This window comes from Leptodactylus fuscus, chromosome 9 (assembly GCF_031893055.1).
Source record: "Leptodactylus fuscus isolate aLepFus1 chromosome 9, aLepFus1.hap2, whole genome shotgun sequence".
NCBI lineage: Eukaryota > Metazoa > Chordata > Amphibia > Anura > Leptodactylidae > Leptodactylus > Leptodactylus fuscus.
The window spans coordinates 66,303,287-66,330,976 of record NC_134273.1 but is presented as its reverse complement, the minus strand read 5'-3'; the positions used below and the strand labels follow the sequence as shown (position 1 = coordinate 66,330,976).

Sequence of the window (27,690 nt, the reverse complement as noted above, 5' to 3'; positions counted from 1 at the left end):
GCCTTGTGCTGAGCACGACACACACTTCCTGTGTGGGAGTAGTATCGATGAGCAACGCCAGCAATGTCACATGACCCGGCAAGGCATGCTGGGAGCTGTAGTGTAAGCTGCATGGTGTAGGCTGCTTGTCTCCAGCGATGTCAGGACGAAGGCCGACATTATAGCACAGGACAGGTAAGGCCGCCGGGTCTCATGGGAAGATGAGCCGATGCTAGTCACATGACTGTGACATACGGCCGGCTGTATACTGTACACTGCTCACTATCGGCTCTCATCAGTATCCACTGACAGCAACTGCTGCAGGCGTGACGAGGCCAGCCCTATGGAATAGGGGCTTTCCTTAGCCCCGCCCCTCTACGTAACGCGTGGTTGCTTAGCAATTATGTAACGCTGCTTGTCTATGGGCAGAATAGATGCGATTGCTGTGAGATGATGTCACGTGGTACACTATGGAAAGGCAGCGAGGATAATACAGAGTGTGCCATGAGAGGGCGCTATAAGGGATGTGCTCCATCAATCACAACATATCATTAAAGGGGATGGACAACAGCAAGTGTGGTGTATAATAATAAATGGGCCCACACCTTGCTGATCCCCCAACACTTCCCCTGCTGCTCTCTGTATTGCCAGTTCTAGTCACTGCTGCGACCAGCGCTGCTCCATTACAGATATGGATTGGTCCTATCTGCCTCAGAGTAGTGACGTCCTGGAAGAGTGGGCAGATCTCACACCCTAAGCGGAGTGACCCCACATTCACCAGCTCTTGGTCATCTTACCTGAGACACGGATACGTCATGTGCCAGTCATGTCCCACACTTTATGTGACCATGTTATAAAAAGGGACATTTCATGCCCCAGATGGGATGTGGCCTCACCAAGAGGGCATGGGCTCACCCGAAATAAATTTTAGTACACTTTGCATGTTGGATTACTGAATGCCAACAACAGGATGCTGGCAAACATGGTAATGGCAGGGTAGATGATAGAATGGTATCAGGGGCTCCATGGTAGGCCATGGATCTTAGTATGCTGTAGCAACATCAAAGCACGTGGGTTAGGGTTGCATGTACGAGAGGCAGAGTTAGCCTTTACTTCAACAATGCAATACCTGAAAATGCCTCAGCACCAGGGCGGTGATGGATTATCAAGGAGAACCCACCAGACTGCATAGCACTCCCAGAGCTGAAACAGCGCCACCCACTGGCAACAATGGATTAGAAAGTGCAGAGAGTGGCTAGGAGAAAGGGTTTCATGGCTTTAAAGGGGCTCTATCAGCAAAATTATGCCGTATGAGCCCCACATAGACGTGAATAGCCTTTAAAAAGGCAATTCAAGCACCGCTAAAGTTATATTAAACTACCCTCCCACCCCGTTTTAAAATAGAACCCTAAAAAAGAATATGTTAAACTTATCTATCGTGCACGGTGGGCGGGCATTCAGGGTCCGAAGGCCACGCCTCCTCTTCCAGCGATGTCTTCGGTCCTGTCTTCCTTCGGCGCTCGCGAACTGCCATTGATAAAAAATGGTGCGGATGCATGCGCAGTAGCAGCAATAGTAGTAGTAGCGGCATGCTACTGCGCATGCACCTGCATCAACCAAATATTAAGTTGAAGGTGCCAGTAAGGGTCTGTTCCCGTAGAGTTTTTTGGCAGTGGATTTTGACGCGGAATCCGCCTCAAAATCCACTGCGAAAAATGGCTCCCATTGACTTCAATGGGAGTCGCTCGCTTTTTTTTCCGCTAGCTAGTAGTAGAAAAAAGAAGCGAGATGACCCTTGTTGCCGCGGATTCTGGAATGCCACAAGACACGCTCCAGTGTAGGCCCATTCATTCGGGCCTACACAGGAGCGGGATCCCGCGATGGAATGCAACCTTTTCCTCTGTGTGAACATACCCTAATTGAGTCAGGCACATTTTTGGAGTTTTGCATGAAATTATATCATTTTTGGTTTTTATTCTCTGTTTTTATTCTGTTGCTCCAATACATACAAAGGAAATAACGTGTATAACAAAATGTGTGTAATGGTAAAATACTTCATTTTCTGGAAAAATTTCAGGAGAGTCTGAGCTTAGGGAACTGCAAGCTCTTGCATGTACATGGTAAGTGTGGCGAGGCAGCCTGTCATCTCACTGAAATATAAATTTTCCCAGAAACCTGTCTCTTTGGTTCCCAGCAGTGTCTTACTCGACTTGACATATTGCATTATTATTTGCATATGGCCTTGTATAGCATTATTTGTATGGAAAATGTTATGAGAGGAAGTCTAACATAAAAATACCAGGAACTATGCAAACCAAAGAAGCGATGACTAGGAATAGCCTGACAAATTTATGATATAACTTCAGGAGGTTTTATAGGACTAGATAAACATATTCCAGAAACGGCACCAAGTTTGCAAGTATTGTGCTTTACAACAGTAGACTGCGACAAACTTCTATTAGATGTAGTTGGGAAATCTACAATAAGCAAATTCATTCTTAAGTGTTTTTATGCTATTAATCTTCTACATGTCTGTGTTTCTCTGTCTGTAACTAGACCTGTAGTGCAAGATGTCTGTAGCTGGCCATAACATTAGATGTGTATCAGCTGAAGCCAATGATTTGGACGGAACGGATGCAAGAAACGGACGCAAAAGGAGCCATTTACATAGACATCAATGTTAAAAAAAAAAAAAAAAACTCTTTTTTTTTTTTTTTTTTTTCTTTTTAAAGCAATCAAAAACGTAGTACCCCATACTTTGGTGTCCTTAAAAATGGGCAGCAGCGGATACGTTGTCTTTTTTAACATTGATGTCTGTGTAAACTGATGATCTGTTTGCATCTGTTTTATGCATCAGTTTTGCATCCGTTAAATAGATGTAAAAAACATGATCTGAATAGAGCTTAAAGTGTATGGGATCCGTCCAACTCTCCCCCACTGGCAGATGGCAGGAGAGAAAAGGACCTGGCAGCCAACTGCTATCTAATGTGCATAGCTGGCTTATGACAAAAAGGCCTCGGATCACCCTCATAAAGGGGAACCGTCACTGACATTAAAGGGAGTCGTTCCAAAATGCCTACTAAATCAATAATAGTGATATGTAGGGGATTTTTATGAGGATAGAAACATACCTTTGTAGCCTCAAACCAATGAAGCAATGCAGAGAAACACATCATTATATACATATGTAAATCAGCCTCAAGTGCACCAAGGGCGGGAGTAGATTAGCAGAGTTACCTGCTGACAGTGCTCTAGCTCATCCCTGGAATCCCTACCCAACGCTGCCCCTTCACCTATGAATGACATTTTCAGCCTTTCATAGTTGTCTGTAGGAAACTTAGTCCCCACCCCCACTGCACTTGCTGGCTGATTTGCATATCAATAAAAAGATAATGATCTCAGCATTGCTTCATACCACAAAGGTATGTTTCTGCTCTTATTAAGGGCCCCTATACATACACCGTTATTGGCTTGGGAGGCAATTTAGATTTTACAGACTCCCTTTGAACCACCCACAGGTTCTAGACTACTGTTGGTGATTGGCACAATTTTTTAAAAAGTCTCCTATATCTGGCACCTGTGCAGGTCTTCACCAAAGGAGTACATCCTGGCTTCACTGTACATGTGTCGGACCATTCATACTAAACCTATATACCATTGGGCACTGTCAGCTTTCCTATGCGCCTGGGAGCAGGAGGTATTGGTGCTGATAGTTTTGGCACCGATATCTCTCCAACACCAGAAGGGCGGGCCTTAATGATCAGTGCTATCAGTAGGCGGTAAGAATAGTCCCCTCTGACAATATAATGCTATGGAATAATACTGTTGGGGGGGTGCCTTCCTTAGCAACTAGTGATGACGTTGAGCATTAAGATCCACCCTTCTGACAGTGGAGAGATATCGGCGCCAAAACTAATGCCACTGGTATCTCCTGTACCCAGACGTACATTGAGAAAGCTAACAGTGTGCTGAACTCGGCGCACTGTCAGCTTTATAGTGGTACATAATACCTGAAAGGTCCTCTTTAAGGCACCTAGCGTCAGTGTAGAGTTGTGCTGGTGCGAGGAGCCCTAAACTTGAGACTCATTGGATTCATTTCTAGATATACAGGTTTTCATTTTTAATTAACAGCATTAGCATAGTGTTATATGGGCCACTAAGTGTCCCAAATGTCAGTAACAAGTTCCCTTAAAGAAGCTGACTTCTCTTAAATCCTAACCAATTATTAACCTATTAATAACCTTGTTACTGTACGGCATTGATGTTATCACTGACAGCCCGGCCACTCTGGTCTGCAAATAGAGTCTTTCCAGATCACTAAATCCCTCCACATCCTCCCGCTCCCGGATCAATGTGATTGTAGTTCAGACACAAAAAGCTTTTCTGCTCATAAGATATTAATGGCTGTGCATTATTTCCAGTCTATTATGATTTGTACGATCAGATTTCAACTTGCAATTTTCTCTGCAACTACTGAAAGCCTGGCATCTGCTTGTAAGAACCTTCAGTCTCACTAGTTGTGGGTTTTCATGTACAAATGTGGCCATAGCTGATATCAGTGAGGTGTCTGTCCAGCTGTCCGCAGCATCTGACCATCCATATAACCTTCACCACTGGGAGGGGAATGGTCTGTTTCCTGTTGTATGAGAAAATACTAATCCCTTATAATAAGTTTATACATTGGATTGTCTGTGGCCAGATTAAAGGTGGCCATACATGTTAGAAAAAGTTAGATTGATGGTTGCACGATCATTGAACGAATCATCATCTGATGAACAATCGTTTCAATGACGCAACCATAGACATCTTAGGCCATACTGGCTTTAAAGACGATCTTTTGCCACCAACTCCAGTTCTTGGCATCTGTTAATAGACTCCTCTCTACTGATAACAGCACAGTTTAAATTTTTTCTCTAGTCCTCAGCGTTCCCGAGCAATCAGTGCAATTAGTTTTGTTGCCTTGTATGCTTCTTAGTCTCTGTACTATCAGGTGGGAGCAGGTTGTGAGTCAGAGCTTCAGAGGTAGCCATTATCAAGGCTCAGTATCACACCCCTTGTCTGCCTGACGCCGCCCAACTGACAATACAAAGACTAAGCAGCACACCAAAACTAACAGCATTTATTGCTCAGGAGTGGCGGGGGCTAGAGAAAAAATCTAACTGTTCAACAATCATTGGAGCAGTTCTTATCAACAGATGCTGAGAAGTGGAGCTGGTGGAGGATCATTTGTTGTAAAATTCCCACAACAAATGTTCACTGTGGTTGCAGTCAACCATCTTCATCAACTTTGGTCCATTGTGTATGGCCACCTTACAATAAGTTAGTTTTCAACCTCTGGTGTTCTTTTCAATTGATGAACAGCCAGGACAGCATTTAGAACCCTGTAGAAAAACAAGAAAGTGTGTGCACCTGCTGAATGGCCATCGAAACTCAAGAAAGTGATCACTCTCCTTGCCTTAAAGACAACCCTTCGTGTCCTCTAGGATAGAGGACACAAAGCTGATCAATGCGCTCAAGGTATCTGCCTCAGTTTCAGAGACGTTAGTACTGTTAGTTTCGGCTACCAATATCACTGCACTGGGCAGAATGCTTTCCTTCACAATTCAAGACAAGACGTTGATGCTGAGCTATAATCCCAGCCTCCCTGACAGTACAGTGATATTGGTACCAAAACTTACAGCACCAATATCTCTGGAAATGGGGCAGATACCTGAAAGCATGTATAACACAGTCAACTTTGAATCAGTATATACCATGACCTATCTTAGAAGATATAAATGATTCTCTTTAAAGGGAACCCATCACATTGATCTGCTCACTTGTAATCAATAAGCAATGGTCGGTCAAGATGGACAAAACCAATTATTTCAGATGACAATTATCTTATGTGTATGGGCAGCTTTACTTACAATATCCAAGGCACTTACCATACAAAAAGTACCATGAATTTACGTAGGGCGGACTTCATTGTACAGTTGTTACAGAGTTTGCTGCTTGACCTTAGGCTGTTTTAAGGGATGGCTCTAGAGACAATTCTATGTGGACGGAGACAGGTAAAGAACTTTATGAATGACATAAGAACTACATAAGAATAGGGTCTTAATGCCATGTGTAGTTTCTTATATTAAGTTTTTGTCTACTGTGTCTTACTGATGTGCTTGTACTGTGAATTGTGGGATCATGATGGTATTTTAATGGATGTAAAATGGGTTGGTAATATTGAACATTATTCATGTTCCTGATGAATTTTGTTATATGATTTATTATTTACAACCCAAGTACTCAGACACAAGATAGAAAGTGAATAACTAGCCTCACCTTTCAGCACCATATGGTTTGTTTAGTGGGTACAATGCTGGAAATAATGCCTCTTTTACACCCGCATAAGGGATGAATGATCGTCTTTTATATATGTAACTGGATACACCAACATGTTGATAATTGTCATAAAGGGGGTGAACGTAATGTGCTTATAAGTGTGAGCAACTTGATAAGATTCTTCCTTCTTGCTGGGTGAGAAAAGGGACTTGTAATTTAAGGAGTGGTAAGAAGCCAGAGCCGGGTGCGGATTGCTCCGCTATTAAATCATCTAATTATATCCAATGGTGAAGGATATGTAACCCTAAGCCATGACTGCTGCTTGTTCTCCATCCAGGACAAGCTACTGAAACCAATTTGTACCAAGAGACTTTGATCAGAAAATTGGCACCATCACGAAAACGTCCGGTTACACATCCCTTGCCACGTAGAGTCCTAGTTCAGTCCTGATAAGAAAGTGAATCAAGAGCTGATAAATGTGTAAACCTCAGTAAATATAAGTGCAAGGGTAAACAGCGAGTCCGGGTCATCTAGAACGATGACATCATTGATGGCTGCTCTGCTGTTCATTGCTTTACATAGTGAGGCTGTGATCTAATACACAGAAAAGAACATAGTCAAAGTCAAGGTATTATCTTTTTATCCAGTTGCTAAATATTCTGTAAAACCAAGGATCACCTATGCTTCTAGGAAAGTAGGGTGACCCCAAGCCTGGCCATATTTACAACTTCCATTAGGGATTGTCACCCACCGTTCCCAGTCTCCAGTATGTAAATAGAGAGGAAACAGGCTGTCAGGAGTAGAGGGCCACTCTAATAATGTCCAAATAGCCCCTGCAAGTTAAGAAGACAACCCCTTTTTCATGCTAATAACACTTATACCTTAATTAATAGGATAGGGAATAAGTGCTGTATTGCAGGGGGCTATCCGTTCCCGCTAAGCTGTGTGTTCTAGAATTGAAAGAGTTAAAAAGTCCATTATCTGCAGCGGGTAGAGCTGTTATTGGGTGTAGCAGTAGCAATGACTGGGTCCCCAAAAGATCACGAGAACTGAGGTCTTTGAGTCCCTTGTGTGAACAGAGATTGCTACGCATGTGTGTCCACCACTTCGTGTAATTTTATGGAACTGATGGAAGGTTGTACTTGATTGTCTCCGCCTGGCCCATAGAAGTGAATGGAGAAAGATTACACTTAAAGGGGTATTCGCATGACGCTTGTTCACTAACCTGCAGGCTGTTGTGCTCTCTTCACTTCCTGCTTTTCTCGGCACATAGATGGGCGGGGTTTCACTTGCACAGAATTGGTTATAAATGAATTACCACAGTGTGAAGCTGATGTAGCAGAGCTGGATTCGAGTCAGTTTGCATTACATACAGAGGTAACGGACTCTCTATCTCAGCCCTTATTAGCCAAATTCAATTAAACCGACTGGTAAGAGCTCAGAAACCCCGGAGCTCTCTGAGAAACTCCACTACTTAAAAGACACAAACAGCTCAGAGCTGCTCCCAGCCCCTCCCTCCCCCTTGAGAGCAGACAGCTACATCACTTGACAAATGAGCAGATAATCCCAAAGGCCATAGAAACTGAGTGTAAACAATGAAGTGAATAAATTAAGATAGCAGGCAAACAAAGCAGTTTTAATAAAGCAATGCATTTAGGAAAAGTCTTATATCCACATAAAATAGCAGTATAGATAGGATCCTTGTGATGGGACAACCCCTTTAAATATTTGAAGGCCCTGTTGACATTAAAGTATTTGGAGAGGAATTTAAGATAGTTATGCTCCTCGGATTTATGTCCAAATTCTGACCCTTTGTAACTTACACTGAAATGCCAAAGCTCCATCGAGGGTTTACTTGCTGATCCCCAGATACAATGGATACAAATACAATGGAGTTAATCACCGGTAGTCTCATGCTAAGGGTCCTACAGCTGAATCAGCCCCAGAATCTGTGAGAAGGTCCCTAAAATGGCCTTATTAGGGATCAGTGCTGTGACTAATATCATGGCCATGGACTGGGCTGGCTGTACCCTCACGTACATCTGATTCAGTATGGAGGAATGAAAAAGATGTTGAATATGATGCCATATTACAGAGCTGTTCTCCCCTAAAAGAAGAATATGGTACCGCTCAACAAACAGCATTACACATGGTGGACACCAATGATGGAAAACCATTGCATTGGAAACTACTTCACAACTATGCCTGAGGAAGGAGCCTAAGCAGCCTTGAAAGCTTGCAATCTGTCATCATTTTGGTTAGCCATTAAAAAAGGTATCAACTACTGAAGACTCTCAATTTTTATATTACTTTTCCCAGTGCAGCATATGAGAAAACTCTGTTTTCCTTGGGCAATAAGGGCACACTGTTTTAGATAGTTGTAGTATATGGTGATACCCAGCATCTCCCCTCAGTCGTTCCGCCAATAGACTCAGATTGTATACTGTACTCAGATTGTATACTGTAAATGTCCAGCTTTTTACTTGATGCTTGGCTCTGCCAAAGAAGTGAGTGATGTGTAATGCATAGTGCTAAAGGGTGGCTGAAGCTCCGCTGGTGCGTTTCCAGGTATTTCATAGTGTAGGCTGGTCAGACCATCCAAGACGGGATTATACCGCATCCTCTCTGCAAATGGCACAGATAGACAGAGTCTTAATATATGCCACATTACAACCACTTGTATAGATTTAGGTGAGTTTTCAGTAGGATATCTGTATAGATTTAGGCGAGTTTTCAGTAGGATATCAGTATTGGACATCCTGCAGCAGACACATCCATTCCCACCCTTCCAAAATTGGCCGATTTGTGAGGCAACTGTGCGTAGCCACATTTCCATCTTTGCATTGGAACGGTTGATACTTGACCGTACACGCTGCAGTAAGTGACATGCTAGGTTTTACCTGCAGCGCAAGACACTTTCCAGTGCAGATTTTTTTTTGCCGAGTGTGGATGGGATTTGTTGAAATCTTATCCATTACACTTATATTGTACGTTGCAGCAGGAGACTCCACAGCTATCCCTTTGCAAGCTCGCAGTGCATGGCCTTAGCCATCTTATTTATTCAGTCCTCACATGTTTAGCTACAGTCCTGTATTTAACCAGAAATTCTGGAAATTCTACTTTTACGATACTTTAGTTATCATTTTACATATTCTATCCTTTTTGACTGCAGCATTGGATACAAGAGGAGATATTGAGCTTTGAATGCATAGCTACCAATAACTTAATTTGGCATACGTATGTAAAAAGTTGTTTAAGTAGGACTCCGCCACCCACGCTTCCTGTGTCTACACACTACACGTATAGGAAAACGGTCCACACTGGGTGTTTGGGTGGGGGAAGTAGGACTCTCTGGTCTGATAGTCTCGAGTGGTCAGCGCTAGGTTCACACTAGAGTCACACATAGAGACCCCATTGACGATAATGAAAACTGAAACTGGCAAAGGAATAAGACCTCCGTGCAGGTTTCAGACAGACACTGCACAAAGTCTCCAAGAGACTGTGGCGCAGATGTGAACATAGCCTGAGTTTTTATTAATGTGTGTATTATTGGGCGCATTCTTATTGTCATTTTATTATCTATATATGTGATTTTTGATGTTACCCGTGTGGGGTATTGCAGGTAACCTTATTGGCTTCCATGTATATATTTCTAAATGCCATCCGTACACATGCTAATATCTGTGACATATAACTTTGACCACCATCTTTGTATATTTTATTGATTTTCACTTGAGACAGTCTTTCTATGGCTTCAAAAAATATTCCAATAAAGATGAGATTAGGTAATAATATGGTTCTATTTCATTTTTGTACCATACTTACAGTCCTATGAAAAAGTTTGGGCACCCCTATTAATCTTAATCATTTTTAGTTCTAAATATTTTGGTGTTTATAACAGCCATTTCAGTTTGATATATCTAATAACTGATGGACACAGTAATATTTCAGGATTGAAATGAGGTTTATTGTACTAACAGAAAATGCGCAATATGCATTAAACCAAAATTTGACCGGTGCAAAAGTATGGGCACCTCAACAGAAAAGTGACATTAATATTTAGTAGATCCTCCTTTTGCAAAGATAACAGCCTCTAGTCGCTTCCTGTAGCTTTTAATCAGTTCCTGGATCCTGGATAAAGGTATTTTGGACAAACAATTCAAGTTCAGTTAAGTTAGATGGTCGCCGAGCATGGACAGCCCGCTTCAAATCATCCCACAGATGTTCAATGATATTCAGGTCTGGGGACTGGGATGGCCATTCCAGAACATTGTAATTGTTCCTCTGCATGAATGCCTGAGGATTTGGAGTGGTGTTTTGGATCATTGTCTTGCTGAAATATCCATCCCCGGCGTAACTTCAACTTCGTCACTGATTCTTGAACATTATTCTCAAGAATCTGCTGATACTGAGTGGAATCCATGCGACCCTCAACTTTAACAAGATTCCCGATGCCGGCATTGGTCACACAGCCCCAAAGCATGATGGAACCTCCACCAAATTTTACAGTGGGTAGCATGTGTTTTTCTTGGAATGCTGTTTCTTTTTGGACGCCATGCATAACGCCTTTTTTTATAACCAAACAACTCAATTTTTGTTTCAAAAATGAAGCTGCCTTGTCCAAATGTGCTTTTTCATACCTCAGGCAACTCTATTTGTGGCGTACGTGCAGAAACGGCTTCTTTCTCATCACTCTCCCATACAGCTTCTATTTGTGCAAAGTGCGCTGTATAGTTGACCGATGCACAGTGACACCATCTGCAGCAAGATGATGCTGCAGCTCTTTGGAGGTGGTCTGTGGATTGTCCTTGACTGTTCTCACCATTCTTCTTCTCTGCCTTTCTGATATTTTTCTTGGCCTGCCACTTCTGGGCTTAACAAGAACTGTCCCTGTGGTCTTCCATTTCCTTACTATGTTCCTCACAGTGGAAACTGACAGGTTAAATCTCTGAGACAACTTTTTGTATCCTTCCCCTGAACAACTATGTTGAACAATCTTTGTTTTCAGATCATTTGAGAGTTGTTTTGAGTAGCCCATGATGCCACTCTTCAGAGGAGATTCAAATAGGAGATCAACTTTCAATTGGCCACCTTAAATACCTTTTCTTATGATTGGATACATCTGGCTATGAAGTTCAAAGCTCACTGAGGTTACAAAACCAATTTTGTGCTTCAGTAAGTCAGTAAAAAGTAGTTAGGGGAATTCAAATCAATAAAATGATAAGGGTGCCCATACTTTTGCACCGGTCAAATTTTGGTTTAATGCATATTGCACATTTTCTGTTAGTACAATAAACCTCATTTCAATCCTGAAATATTACTGTGTCCATCAGTTATTATATATATCAAACTGAAATGGCTGTTGCAAACACCAAAATATTTAGAACAAAAAATGATTAAGATTAATAGGGGTGCCCAAACTTTTTCATAGGACTGTAGGTAGGTTTTTTTTAAATTTTGAGTGTACTGCGGTTATTCATTTTAGGACCTAGTTTGAGGTAAGATTTGGCCTAGACATCATTGTTACTACATATGTAGGCCTGAGGCCTTCTCAAACAAAACCACATATGCAGGGGTGGACTGGGGTGTCTAGGGCCCACCAGTAGAATTGTTTCTAGGGGCCCACCGTCAGGACCCTGCAGATCAGCGGTACTGAGACACGACAGCTAAAGGTAATAACATGTCGGGAGCCATGCTGCTCACCCACTATACCATGTGAACTACCTAAACCTACTGCTACACCTTGTATGGCAAGTGAACAGCGCGGCTCCTAGAAATGTTACCATTACCTGTAGCCACGCTGTCCTGGAAAAGCTGATCTACAGAGTTCCTGGCTGTTGTATCATCACAGATGTAATATTGAAAGCCTAACCTAAGGACAGGCCATCAATATTAGAAACATGGATAAATCCTTTAAAGTGGTTGTCCAGGAATTGGAGCAACTCATGTGGTGGGCGGGAGGTAAAATAAAAAACAAATAAATAAATAAAAGAATACTCACCTGTCCCCAGCGCTCCCTTGTCCGCCACCAGTGTCCATTCAGTCTCGCGCTGGCGCCTCCTTGCTGGGAGTCCTGCACCTCATGTGACCACTGAGACTAATTAGGTACAGGATTGCCAGAAATGAGTCACCACCATGAGACTGAACAGACACAGAGGGGGGACAAAGGGGTGCTGGAGACAGGCGAGTATACTTTTTTTTTTTTAACACCTCCCTGGAGGCCACCACAGTGATCACTCCATTTTATCGACAATCTCTTTTGAGGGGTTGTTTGGGCCAAATTCTTTATGGCCACTTCACTGGTCGCCCCATACAGTGGTCTCTTCACTGGTCCCCCATAATGTATGGGGAATAGTGATGGGGTCATTATATTGTGTGGGAGCAGTGATGGGGTAACATCCTGTGCAGAAGGGGGACATATTAAAGAGGTTACACAAGAGAGAGCACCGCGCGGCATCTTGTGCATTACCCTGTTAAAGTGATTCCACAAAGTATTATTCAACATATAATCACCTTTAAGCGCTGTGAAATGATCACAGCACTCAAATATCACTTCATAGACAAAATGGCTAGTAGCTGGCAGATCTTAACCGTGAAAGCACGTATGCATGGTACTATACAGAAAAGGACCTATCCAACCAACTTCTACAGAAGTATCAAATGGATAAAAGGATCCGCGCTTACCAACCGTAGTTCTTGTTGCATTTGTTTATTAAAGCCTCACACATAACGCGTTTCGAAACCGGAAGCTGGTTTCTTCTTCAGGTGTACAAAGGACATGTCCTTTGTACACCTGAAGAAGAAACCAGCTTCCGGTTTCGAAACGCGTTGTGTGTGAGGCTTTAATAAACAAATGCAACAAGAACTACGGTTGGTAAGCGCGGATCCTTTTATCCATTTGATACTTCTGTAGAAGTTGGTTGGATAGGTCCTTTTCTGTATATTAAAGAGGTTGTCCAGGGTTAATCTTTTTTTTATGGCCTATGCTCAGGATAGGCCATAAATACCCGAAGCCCCACATTGCAGAAACACAAATTGTTTGGCTACTACAGAAAAAAAAAATTAAGTGTTTTTGTAAGTATAAGTGACATGATGCGATTTCCAAAACTGCAACAGTTTTGGAAATTGCAGTATGTCCGCCGTGTGTATTTTTCTGCAATGTGTAGATGGGACTGCACACACTATATACCTACACACTCAGGCCTGGTTCACATCTGCATTCAGTAATCCATTCGGGGAGTCTGCATGCAAAATGTTGGGGCTAGGGGCCCACCGGGGGATTCACTGGTTCCCCGGTGGCCCAGTCCGACCCTGCACATATGTAGTAAATATATATGTATAGTAAATAAATATGTAGTTCAATATTAACAAGAAAGCGCTTTGTCAAAAGACAGAACCACCAATTGTAAAATGGTATCAATTTATTAATGATATCAATAAAATGACATGACAAAAATAGAAAATAGTAAAAGGAACAAACAAAGAAAGGATGAGGCCAATGTTGTCTTAATGCATCACATATGGAGAAATAGAAACATTAATGTAATACAAGGACATAGGTGGTGATATAAAAGTATCTATATGCTAACAGGTATAGCTAGAAGAACCTCAGTGACATAATGTGTACAAAAAAGAGAGTGTATTATTATGAATACAATCAAATGGATACATAAAGCAGCGATACAAAGTTGCAGTATCATAATAAAACACCACATTCTGTCCTTAGAAATATAACATGAGCCTCACCATATGAGAACGTGCCCCGACATGCGTTTCGCCTTACTGGCTTCGTCAGGGGGTACTCATATGGTCTCGTATGGTACTCATATATCGTCTCATATGGTACCCCCTGACAATTGGTGGTTCTGTCTTTTGACAAAGTGCTTTCTTGTTAATATTGAATACACCATACATATACGTTTATAGCCTGTTAGCATTTGTGTATATGTAGTAAATATACTACAACAATAAAGTCTCTTACCAGGCAGCATGCCTTGACAGACATCTACGGTTGGCCCATTGATGCTCACTGGCCATAGAGGCTTCAGTCTTAAAAAGAACAAGATATAATTATTTAAGGGAATCTGTCTCCAAGAAGCTCGATATCTAACCAGCCACAGTGCACTATGGGAACATTACACTGAGCACCATCATACTTTTACATAATCCAACAGATTCATCATTTCCTTGAAAAAAGTATTTTTTTTTTCAAAAATATGTAAATGTGTCTCTACGCCCATGAGTCCCCACCACAGAAACCGCCAAAAATTGGCAGAGAGAAAAGTCCTGCATCGGTTTTAGTAATTGGCGGACCCCATTATAGTCTATGGGGACCGCCATTGTCCGTGGATAATCACTGTTTTGGTGGTTGGGCTCTCTGATGTTCAGGTTCCCCGGTAGACCTGAATGGCGGACCTGAACGACGAAAAGCTCAGCGTAGATGTGAACCTACCCTGAGGGTCAAGTGCAATGGGGCATGCCAGAGACTCTAAGGTCTCTATTCAGGTTTGGACACCTGAGGTTCTCGCACGCCCCATTGCACTTGACCCTCATTTGCATATTGAAAAATGACTTTTTCAAGGAATTGGTGATTTTATTGAACTACCTAATGGTATGATGGCACTCAGCATAATGTCCCCTATTATGTACCGTGGCTGGTATGATATTGAGTTTCCTGTCAAGAGACTTCTTTAATACCATTCGAGATCCTGATCTTGTAAAACAATTCTCATACACATTATAAATACATGATGAAGTGTATTAACCCTTCAGACAAGTGCTTGTGCTGCTTTACACATGTAATAGTAGCATTTAGGTGAAGTGGCTCTGGGTGTTGCGTAGTTCTCTGATATAGAGTGGTTGTACTTTGAGATATTTGTGGCCCCTGCCCATTTTCTGGATAAGCTTTTAGTTATTGACTGTGTACTTTTCCATTAAGTGCATTTTATTTTCCTTTGTCAGACAGGAAAGTACTTAACACAGAGCCTCGTAATGGAAAGAGTGTATTTCTGTCTGTCAGAATACATATTCCCTGTCAGCAAGTGTCAGGCTTATAGCTGTGCAAACATGACACGTGTCAATGGATTTGCGAAGACAGAAAAGTGACACACATAAAAATCAAGGTTTCAGATGTAATTTTGCTCGTCGACTTATTTGTTACATTAGGAAGTAGAATATTGTAGCTGCTCTCAGGCAGGGGCCACACAGTGGGATGCTATAGTAAGGCCTTTCATGCAAAGTTCATATGTTATGTTGTGGTGTGACACAAGGCCAAACCAAAAAAAAAGCCAGGAACACTTCTGTAGTTATAAAAAGCCATAGCTAACCTTAAAGAAAGTCTGTCAGGTCCAAAATGGCCCCCCATTATAATGCACACAATACTGTGTGCATTATTCCAGTACTGTGATATCACTGTGTACATTATCTCAATACTGTGACATTACTGTGTGCATTATCTCTGTACTGTGACATCACTGTGTGTATTATCCCTGTACTGTGACATTACTGTGTGCATTATCCCTGTACTGTGACATCACTGTGTATTATCCCTGTACTGTGACATCACTGTGTATTATCCCTGTACTGTGACATCACTGTGTGTATTATCCCTGTACTGTGACATCACTGTGTATTATCCTGTACTGTGACATCACTGTGTGTATTATCCCTGTACTGTGACATCACTGTGTGCATTATCTCAGTACTGTGACATCATTGTGTGCATTATCCCAATATTGTGACATCATTGTGTGTATTATCCCTGTACTGTGACATCACTGTGTGTATTATCCCTGTACTGTGACATCACTGTGTGTATTATCCTGTACTGTGACATCACTGTGTGCATTATCTCAGTACTGTGACATCATTGTGTGCATTATCCCAATACTGTGACATCATTGTGTGTATTATCCCTGTACTGTGACATCACTGTGTATTATCCCTGTACTGTGACATCACTGTGTGTATTATCCCTGTACTGTGACATCACTGTGTGTATTATCCTGTACTGTGACATCACTGTGTGTATTATCCCTGTACTGTGACATCACTGTGTGCATTATCCCTGTACTGTGACATCACTGTGCGTATTATCCCTGTACTGTGACATCACTGTGTGCATTATCTCTGTACTGTGACCTCACTGTGTGTATTATCCTGTACTGTGACATCACTGTGTGTATTATCCCTGTACTGTGACATCACTGTGTGTATTATCCCTGTACTGTGACATCACTGTGTGTATTATCCTGTACTGTGACATCACTGTGTGCATTATCCCTGTACTGTGACATCACTGTGTGCATTATCCCTGTACTGTGACATCACTGTGTGTATTATCCCTGTACTGTGACATCACTGTGTGCATTATCCCTGTACTGTGACATCACTGTGTGTATTATCCCAATACTGTGACATCACTGTGAATGTTATCCCTGTGTGTAAAGGTAACTATAACAATCACACAGTTTACAAGTTCTGAACTTGTTTTTATTACTTGTTACACTCCTGAGTTTATAAACTGTGCAGTGTTGCATGTTCTCAGAAATCTCCAGACACAACTACAGCGTCTTTATTTTATGGACATGAATGGGAGTCTATGCTGAAAGCCGCCCCTTGATCTCATCTTCTGTCATGTCTGTATAAAGCATAGATAATATTTGCCGCTCCCTGCTCGCTGCTTTGTGATGTTTCTGCTCTATAAAGTCTTTTGCAGAGCTTTTTGTTGAACCTGTGTTATCATACATTGTAAGGATAGTCTGCGAAGAGGAGAAAGTAGCTCCTAATACGGTACAATTAGTATCACTGACTGCTATTTTTGTACTGACTTTTCCAGGAACGTCTTGAAGACTGACATTGGCATGGAAAAGTTGCCCCATGACTTGTAAGTATAAATCAGCCATAAATCAAGTTACTTTCTTGAACACGTGGTGGTCACATTGTTACACGGTATCACATGTCGGCCTTGGAGAGCATTTACCTTTTTATTCAATGTCTGTTTACACCTCTAGGTGCTGAGACTAGGATTTGTACACATCCTATTGCTTTGTTTGCTATGTAACTGTAGCCTTTTCTCTGCTATGGATTATGTATCTGCTATGGGTTTAGAGATAACATGGCATGTTTTTTTATATGATTGATAACCTATTCTTAGGATAGGCCGTCGACTAAAGATTATCAGGGGTCAGAGACCCCGACTTCCATCCAATCTGTTTATAGAGGTAAGTGCTGCAACCTTGACAGTACTTACATTACATACATTTATACAGTGGCAGCTTAGCAGCCCAACCCATTCACTTGAATGGGACTGAACTATGACCAATTAATGTGATGTTATGACTTGTGAAGTGGAAGCAGCTCTCGGGGTAGGTCACTGCTGATTCTTTTGTTGGACAGATAGCTAACATTCTTAAGCTGGCCACACATATCCAATAACTGTATGTCTAACACTCAATGTGGCCAACAATTATTCCTGCCAAATCACACATACACAATGAGTCTGTCCGAGGCCGAGTATGCATGTATTTTTAATGAGGAGAGCAGAGTACGTCACTGGTAAACTACTCAGGGGAAGACTTATCTTCTGTGTGAACAGCATGCCCGACTGATCCTTCATTCCCTTGACATTATTTGTATGGAGCAAAGTCTGCACACTCATATCTACATAAAATAATCGGCTCTTCCCACAGAAATCATTGGGTTCAGTCGACTTTGCTGTTAGCTGCCCTGCAATACCTACCTACCAATAAGGCCGAGTTCACACGGAGTATTTTTGCTTGTGATGTGGTACATAGACGCCGCGGGAGCTTTTGCGGGCCGTACACGCTCACATTGTTTTCAATGGGAGCAAGTACCGTATACGCGGCGCTATTTTGCGGCCGCCGCAAAATCACGGCTGCAAAATAGCGCCGTGTATACGGTACCGGCTCCCATTGAAAACAATGGGAGCGTATACAGCCCGCAAAAGATCCCGCGGCATCTACGTACCAAATCACGAGCCAAAATACTCCGTGTGAACCCGGCCTAAAACTGCATGATCACATTGCAAAACCATAGGAACTAACAGTCAAACACTTGCAGTTTTGCCACTTGGTTGGAAATAAATTTTAAGGTAAGGCCCCACGTTGCGAGCCATTGCGGTTTTTCCAATAGTGCTTTTCACAGAAAGTCTGCAGAGGAAAACTCTGCGGACTTTCTTCTTCCATTATACCTACAAGAAAACCACTGGTGTAATTGATCTATCCATAGGATAAATCATCAATTTAAAGCATCAACCAAACGCACTCCATAGTTTTTGTCCGAAATTACGGATAAAAGTATGGACCTTATGCAATTATATGGCAAACAACCACATTTTTACGGCTGTGTGTCCGGGCTGTAGAAGAGGATCACAAATTATGAAGCATTGTCCTATTTTTGTCCACTTTTGTAACACAGACAAGTGGATTTTGCGGATCCGTGATTGTGGAGGACATACGTGATTTATATGGATCTGAATTTGCGGACAGTAAAACCACTACGGTCGTGTGCATGTAGCCTAAGAGTCCTGGAAAAAAATTTGAAATGTATGTAATAAAAAATTTTGAATGCTGACAACATACAATCCATTAAAGGGAGTGTGGCTGGTCCAAAATGCCCCCCAAACCAATAATAGTGCTGTATAGGGGATAGTAATATTGGCAGAATCATAACTTTGTAGCCACAAACCAACAAAGCAGTGGAGAGAAAATCATCTTTTTATACATATGAAGTCCAAACACCTACCGAGCTTTTAGAAGGCGGCCATGCTGAGGTTGACTGGCGAATCGAGGGCGTACACAATCTGCGCAGTTTATTTCCTCCGTGTGTTGGTCGTCTTGTTCAGCATCTTGACACTGGTGGTCAAACACAACATTTCTTATCTAGCAGATCACATACCATTCAGCCATTGTACTTGTTACTAGGATTCCTATTCTGTAAACAGAGTGTTCAGTGTATTCTGGGTTCACCTGTATGGCTGGGACGGTGCGTTACAGACCCGTACAAGTGTTTCATTGTTTCTTGATCTTAATGTACAAGATAAAGATAATCCTCCATGGTTGTAATACTAAACTACTGTAAAAGGAGAATTGGCAGAAATGGAAGCAGTCATCTGAGAAATGTAGTGCAGTCTGCAGGTGGCATGTTATAGAGCAGGTGGAGCAGATTGGGTAATACTGTATCATTCTGTGCAGCTCCTCCTGCTCTATAATATGCTGCCTGAAGATTGTGCTGCATGTTTAATGTGACAGGTTCACTTGAATTTACAGAACGTTAAAAGTAAGGAAAAAAGGGACTGAAAGAGGGACAAAATCTGCACCATGCACAATGGATTGCAGAAAATTTACATATTGAACACCATGCCTCTAGCCCCACCCATGCCCACGTTGGCTCCTCCCATTCCCATCTGTGTCTTATGTGGCCCTGGTTCCAAAAATTGCAGCAAATTCTGCATGGGTTGCTCCAGCTTTAAGAATAGGTCCAGTGTGCATGACTCCATAGCATAAACCACTCCTAAAGTGGCAGAACATTTATCAACCATATTGGTGCGGTTGCAGCAGAGATTATATATAATAAAGAAATAAATGAATGGAATGAATAGTTTTTGAAATGTAGATGCACCAGAGTATATCTATGTATGAAATAACATACAGCTAGAGATGCCACCTAGTGGCCAGTCAGTGAGGTGAAATACTTGGCTGCAATAATGTATTTCACAAACGTCTAAGGACTCATTCACACAACAGTTTTCCATGGCTATGTGCTGCCCATTGCTTTAACAGCCAGCACACGGCCCCATAGACTTCAATAGATCTATTCACACGACCGTAGTCGTAACCGCTCATCTGAGAGTCCGTGCCATTTCACGGACCGAGGTCATGGATCGCTCAATAGATTCCTATCTATGAGGGATCTGAGAAATCGAATTACCTTCAGGTGTGCACTTGGACTTGAAAAAAGTACTTTTTTACAGCGCTGCGTTGGTCTGCGGCATGACAAGCATAACACTGAACATAGGGATGGGCTTTGGGCACACCTGTATGATGGGTGGCGAGGCATTCACCTGTCACATGTAAACCATTATATGTCACATTGTTACTCATTACTGGGAGTCGTTTTACCACCCATTATATGGTTATGTCACTAGTCTATGTGCTCATCAGACTTCTGATCTGCAATTTATATCTTAAAGGAGAATTACCTGGAGACTTATGTTAACCCCCTCATAGCCAGTCTATCGCTCAATGACAACTGATTTTTTACTCCCCATCGCCAGTTCTTAGCATCTGTTAATAGACTCTTCTCCTCTGATTCCAGCACAGTTGATGTTTTTCTGTAGCCCCACCATTCCTGAACAATTAGTGCTATTAGTTTTGGTGACTAATAAGCTACTTAGGTTTTGTACTGTCAGGTGGGTGGTGTCGGGCAGGAGCTGCTGGATGGAAATGTGCACCATGGTCACATTCATTTCAACTTTCAGAACTGCTAGAAATAGACAAGTGCTGTCTATGTTGCTTTCAGCAGTCTCTTTGAAATGAATGGAGTGGTGACACGTATTTCCAGCCAGCTTTACCATTCAGACTGGGGTGCAAAACAACAGCAATCAGCAAATTCTATCTATTCTATTCTATCCTGTGGATAGAGGGTAACTTGTAGTGGCTGGACAACCCCTTCAATGAAAGCTCTCTTAGTAATTACTGTATCTATGTGTCAAGTTATAGAGGTTACAGGGTTCATGCCCACGTAAAGACACATTGACTCTGGTTTGGAACTGTTTTCTATAAGAGTCTATTTGAGCTTAGACAAAGGGCCAAAAAGTGCGGCAACCACAGGCAGTCATAGCCCCCAACCACATATCATCCAATGGTTCTGCAGGTAGGACTCAGATCAATGTCTGGCCATCCATAACTGGACCGCTTGTCAGTCAGACTCATCGGACTGGTCTTATTGGTTGCTCTATGGCTCAGAGGACTTTTGTTCTTGGGATAGTCTACGCGGATTCTTTACATGTTTTTGCACTGGGTTGTCACTTACATTCTCCTCTTGGCTCTGCTTGAATAGACACGTCACTAAGAATTGCAGTCGATTCTGCGGAGGGGAGCGCAGGCGTCCCAAGCACTGATCAGAGTGTGCCAAGTCCTGGAGCGGCCGCCGTAACCTAGGACTGCTTCCAATATACAGAGGAGTCATTTTTATCACAATTATTATATTTAATAGGATCAGATTGATGCTGATATGAAATACAGGAGTGTTGTCCACACAATGTGTGTATTCTATTCTTATAACTTACAATGTATTACAATACTATAAAGATATAAAATCAGAATATGCCGTATGTATAATCCTGAAGCACGGTGTCCATAAATCGTAGCCAATGTGTATATACTCTATTGTGGACTACGACACCATGATGTCTGCCTGCTATCCTAGGTAACTATAGGTACAAATTATAAGGAATCTGTCACAAGAACAGTCCTTATTGAACTATAACTAAACATGGCTGAGATATTAGCTTTTCCAGATATGTTAATGAGCTGTTTGGTACGACAAGGGTGACACTGTTTCCCTCATCGCACCAAAGAGATGCTTCCCTGCTATGACTGACAGGACTAGGAGGTGTACTTCGTGCTAGGCCATATTGCTATGGTAACGTGTAAACTATTGGGTAGCGCGGCGTCCTTGGCAGCTACACTGTAGCAGGGTGGTGCGCTGTCCTCAATCTTAGCTTAATACGTCGCGCTAGGCCATATTGCTATGGTAACGTGTAAACTATTGTGGCCTAGCGCAAAATATCCAGCTAAGACTGAGGCCAGCCCAGCGCTCCCCGGACCGGCAAAAAACTCCCAACGGCCTGGTCCTGGTCCGAAGACTGGTGGTTGGGGACCCTTGCTGTAGATCAGACAGGCAGAGCTAATGGCTGCAGTCTGGGTAGAATATTTACTCTTTATGTCACACCATCCCTCCTTTCACATTAGCACAGTGTTAAGACATAGCAGCAGAGATGGAGGGGTAAGTTATATACACAAAGCAGATAGAAAGGGAGAAAAGGCAATGGCAGAGTCTTAAGGAAAGGTAGAGATCACACATGCTGTACTGTATTACAGTGTAGATATTGTAGGGGAGAGCATATAGAAGAGCCTCCACTCCTCAGCATCAGTGTCTGCACAATAGAAAGGTGATCACAAAGGAGCTATATGAGAATAAGAATGAGAGGAATATATCACACATGCTGTATTGTATTACAGTGTAGATACGGTAAGGGAGAGCACATAGAAGAGCCTCCACTCCTCAGCATCAGTGTCTGCACAACAGAAAAGAGATCACAAAGGAGTAGGGTTGAGCCGATCTTGAGATTTCAAGGTCGATTTTAAAATCCGATTTCCGATCATTTTCCAGCCGATCCCGATCTCGATCGTGAAATTTGCTCGATCGCCGATTGGAATCCGATCTTTTCCGATCCCGATCCTCAACCCTAGTCAATGCTTTTCTATGGGAAATGTCACTTTTGGGGTTGAGCCGATCTTGAGACAACCTCCGATCTCGATCCCGCTGGAAAAGATCGGGTCGGAATTCCGATCGCGATCGCTCAACTCTACAAAGGAGCTGTATGAGAATAAGAATGAGCGGAATATATCACACATGCTGTACTGTATTAGAGTGTAGATACAGTAGGGGAGAGCACATAGAAGAGCCTCCACTCCTCAGCATCAGTGTCTGCACAACAGAAAAGAGATCAAAAAGGAGCTGTATGAGAAGAAGAATGAGAGGAATGAAACTGTTCTCATACAGAAGAGCGAGTAGAGTCAGCAGCAATCTGGAATCACAGGACATACATCTAGCATGTATTAAAAATTCAAGTGTCAACAGCAAGTAATTTATCATCTGCTACGTGATCAAAAAAGTATGGAAGGCAGAGGAGCAGGCTGTAATGTACCGGCTGAGGAGTGATACAGGTAAAGGTTTATTGGGTATCTTACACTTACATCCATGTTACTGCTGCCATATTATACAGCTAGTATTAGACAAGGATAGTTTATTAAGAAGCATTATTTACCTTTTCCTGTGCTGTAAAATAGCCGGCGCTGTGTTTCTTGCACTGGATTGGCGTAAGAACACTTCTGGTCTGGGTATCCGGTCAATATTCAAAACAGCTACCTAGAAAAAAAGTAAGTGAACGATCGAAAGATCTTTAGATTTATTGTAGTGTGTACCAGACATGGAGACCAGGGTCACATAATGCACCAAAGTGGGCTGAGGCTCTGACACAATAATGGGCCGCAAAGGTCTGTTTGTGAGAGACTCTGGCACCAGTCTTGTGACTAGGGTCAATTTTGTAGATGTTGATTCATAAATAATGTATTAGACCTACAGTATATATATATATATGTTCTGTATAGATAGGGGTCTGGGCCATAGTATCACTTCTTCTGGTTGACCAAAAAGTTGCAGTCCATGTGCTAGAAAAATAAGTGCATACATCAGACTTCTCTATGCTGGTTCTGGGGCAACACATCTTCTGCCAACAGTTCATAAGGCTCAAACCCCCACTAATCTGATATTAATGGACAGTCTTAAGAATGGGTCATCAATATTAGTCCCATCATGCCCCTTTAAGTCGTAAAAACTAAAATCCAAGCTATTTACAAGATTTCATGTTTCCTTCTGTATTGTCTCTATTGGTAAATTACACTTCTGAACGTTTTCAGGATTCAGCAGTTTATAAAACCTGTTTCTCCAGTTTTGCTGGTGAGGTGTTATCTGTTCATACTAAGTAGTTACAAAGAAGAAGACATTGTACTTGGTGAAGTTAAGAAATAAGAATTACATTTATTGCAATGTAAGTAAAGGGATGTCTTGGAGGACATGAATAAAGGGGTGCTATAAGATCGGATAAAGGGGTCTGCATTTTGTTGAAGAGCAGGGAGGGCACAGTGTGATAAGGACACATAGCAGTTTTTTATATTCTTAACACATTCAACACAATAGAGGCAATGTTCTAATTTTTAGATCCATGTTGCTTATAGATCTTACACTATACATTGATATATTTTATCTGTTACAGAACTTTAAGTCGCCTGCTCTTCTTTGTGTTGTGGCCCTTTCACTGCCTTTTCTTGCAGCACAGCTATATACCAGTGTATGTGACCTGCTGCACTACCTTACACAGCCAGGTGGTTATAAGCACCTATGTGCATGGAAAAACTGAGAATGGGCTGCAGATGTGAATCAGTGCTTTATTCTTTGGGTCGGTGTAGGATCCCAGAGGTTGGACCGACCATGATCATAGAGTGATGGCACATCCCTCTGGAGGGTCATTTCAAACAGTCATATCTTAAGCATTACAAAATGTAGAAACTTTCTTCTGGTGTCATATGAAAGAAGAGATTCTCATTTTTTTTATATATGACACTAAGGTTGTGATTCTATATATTTCTTCCAGAGATCTTATCAGTTGAAAACACAGTAGGGATTGGGATATTTATATGCAGCAGCCCTCAAGCCACTGATAATATCTCTGAAAGTAGTAGCTAGAACTGCATCCTTAGTATCATATGAATGATGAGATTATCTTTTTTTCATACGACACCAGAAGCAAGTTTCTACATTTTATAATGCCCAAGATATAAGTTTGAATTGACCCTCTCCCATCCTTATTTTCTCTGCATTACACACAGATACAGGGGTAGCTCTTAATAGAGGAGCAAGGGAAACAATAAAGAAAGTCAGGTTTTCACAGAAAGGAGACAAAATTGGTTAATAAAGTATATTACAAAATGTATTTATGCTTTCATTCTACAACATGGTAAAATAAGTGATACAGACTTTTCCAATCCTCTGCCCGTCTCATGCCACACGTTCCATATTCCCCAGCAGGAATCTATATCCAGGCTTCCACCATTGATATTTTGACCTAGACAGCAGAGTAACTTATCTGTGTTGAAACGTCATCAATGGAGACCATGATCCCAAGAATGGTGGAAGACCTGAGAAGCAACAAGGAATTGTTACCCCTGAATGAATGTTGTACATGAATATTTTTCTCTTCTGTTACAGGTAATGATTTTTGAATCCACTTCAAAGATCGATTTTCTCGAGTTCTAATAAGAAGATGAGTCCCGTTCTGCAGACTCCTGACTCAGGCCACTATAGAGGTGCGACATGGGGAGGCAGCGCCCCAGCAGACCTTATGAGCGAGCCGCCTAGATGGAAGAAGGTCTTATATGAACGTCAGCCTTTTCCAGACAATTATGTTGACAAGAGCTTCCTGGAGGAACTGAGGAAGAACATCTATGTGCGGCGCTATAGCTATTGGGCTGTGGTATTTGAGTCCGCCATGGTCATTCAGCAACTATGCAGCGTCTGTTCCTTCTCCGTTATCTGGTGGTACATGGACGAAGACCTGTTGTCCCCTCAGAAGCTGTGTGGGGTGGGTTTGGCCTTTACACTTCTTGGTTACCTTCTTTTTGATGCTGTTGACAACGGTGCAGGCCGGAAGGAATGTGGCCGGACACGCTGGGCTGACCTGAAGAGTTCCCTTGTGTTTATAGCATTTACCTATGGCTTCTCTCCTGTACTGAAGACACTGACAGAGTCAATAAGCACAGACACCATATACGCCATGTCTGTTCTCATGCTCATAGGACACCTTGTCTTCTTTGACTATGGAGCCAACGCGGCTGTAGTCTCTAGCACAATGTCAATCAATATGGCCATATTTGCTTCTGTGTGTCTGGCTTCCCGCCTGCCTCGTTCCCTCCATGCTTTTACCATGGTGACCTTTGCCATCCAGATTTTTGCTCTTTGGCCCAGTCTGCAGAGAAAACTTAGGGCTTACACTCCTCGGACATATATCTGTGTGACATTTTTGTTTGCTTTGTTCTCTGTGGCTGGACTGTTGAGTATATCTGGAGTTGGAGCCCTTCTCTACTTCTTGCTTCTGATATCTGTGGCCTTTCTATGTCCATACTGTTTAATCAGATTACAGCTCTTCAAAGACAACATACATGGACCTTGGGATGAGGCCGAAATCAAGGAAGACCTTTCTCGATTTCTGGATTAATAGTATTTATATGTATATACTGTATATATCATTTTATTGTGATCTTAAATTAATATAATTTAATGGCAGAAGATCTATGGCATTTAATATAAATTTCAGATGGGTTATGTGTCTTTATGTTTTCTGTTCAAATAATTTCCTATAGCTAGCGCTAGGAGCCAAGTCATCTTTTTACCAATGAGGGATTATTTGCATATTCGTTACCCAGAATTCTTATTAGGCCATGTATAACTTGCTAAGTCCTTGTACTGCCTCTCCCTAATGAGAGACATCACTCCTTCTGTATTCTCTTCACTCATTTGAGGAGTCATTTTCAATTATTACCACTAGAGGGAACCAGAACTCCATGCCGCGTCTTAATAATGTTCTTACAAGATCATCCCCATAGATCCACATGCCTGCTGATCTGAGTGCTGCCGCTTTAAACATTGCAGTGCCCCCTAAGCCCATACCTAACCCTGCCCCGTTGTCAGTCCAATGTTCTAGTCACCCCTACATTGTCACTGTGGCAGCTATGTAGCAAACTGTCAATGTGAGACAAGGCTGCAGCGAGGGCTCCCTCTCTGTGCAATATGCAGGTCTTAAAAACATTACAAAATTAAGGTTAGTGGACCCATATAGACCTGATCACTGCTGCAATGGTTTCAGAAACTGCTGTCAGGGGCCGCCATAGAAAGTTTACCTTCACATCTGAGTTACCCTTCGTTCTCATCTGCGTTGGTATTCCATTTGGGGGAGTCCGCCTGAGGACCCCCCCGAATGGAATACCGAATGCAACTGCAAGCGCCAGTGAAAGCACACGGACCCCATAGACTATAATGGGGTCCGAGTGCTTGCCACTAGATCTCCGCATGGATCATGCAGACAGGAAAGTAGTTCACAATCTACTTTCCTGTCTGCATGATTCATGCGGGCAGCGCGTGGGAAGCACACGGACCCCATTATAGTCTATGGGGTCCGTGTGCTTTCATTGTAATGTGCAACAGCGCATGCAACTGCGTTTGGTATGCCGTTTCGGGGGGGGAGGGCATGCAGACTCCCCCCGGATGGAATACCAACGCAGACATGAACGAAGGCTAAGTGTCTGTCCAGCACAGAGTCCACCTGAAATTTCAGCTGAAACAGCCCTGCAAGCCTAATTTTTTTATCTGGTGATGTCAGTGAGATAGTAATAGATTTCCAATGGACCCCACCCCAGTATATTCAGGGTCCCTCAGGATACATTGTTGTCCATCATTCAACACACCATCTTAACTGTTAATTCCGTTCTTCTGGTCCTGCAGCGGACGAGCAGAAGGGATTTAAGGCACCTT

General features: G+C 42.3%; 1 protein-coding gene across 2 annotated transcripts; it reads left to right on the top strand.

The window, feature by feature from the left end:
• Window positions 1–92: 92 nt before the first annotated feature.
• PIGC (phosphatidylinositol glycan anchor biosynthesis class C) lies at window positions 93–26,377 on the top strand. 2 transcript variants are annotated; one of them, XM_075287828.1, is made up of 3 exons: window positions 99–174; window positions 17,135–17,182; window positions 25,372–26,377. In XM_075287828.1, the coding sequence occupies exon 3, from the start codon at window positions 25,427–25,429 to the stop codon at window positions 26,375–26,377; it is 951 nt and encodes a 316-aa protein (XP_075143929.1). In that variant the 5' UTR covers window positions 99–174; window positions 17,135–17,182; window positions 25,372–25,426. The 2 variants fall into 2 exon arrangements, with proteins under 2 accessions (XP_075143928.1, XP_075143929.1); XM_075287827.1 differs by lacking the exon at window positions 17,135–17,182 and having other exon boundaries at window positions 93–174.
• The last annotated feature ends 1,313 nt before the right edge of the window (window positions 26,378–27,690 follow it).

What these genes read in the sequence shown, in the direction of transcription:
- PIGC (XM_075287827.1), top strand. Translation starts at nt 25,427, where the DNA reads ATGAGTCCCGTTCTGCAGACTCCTGACTCAGGCCACTATAGAGGTGCG.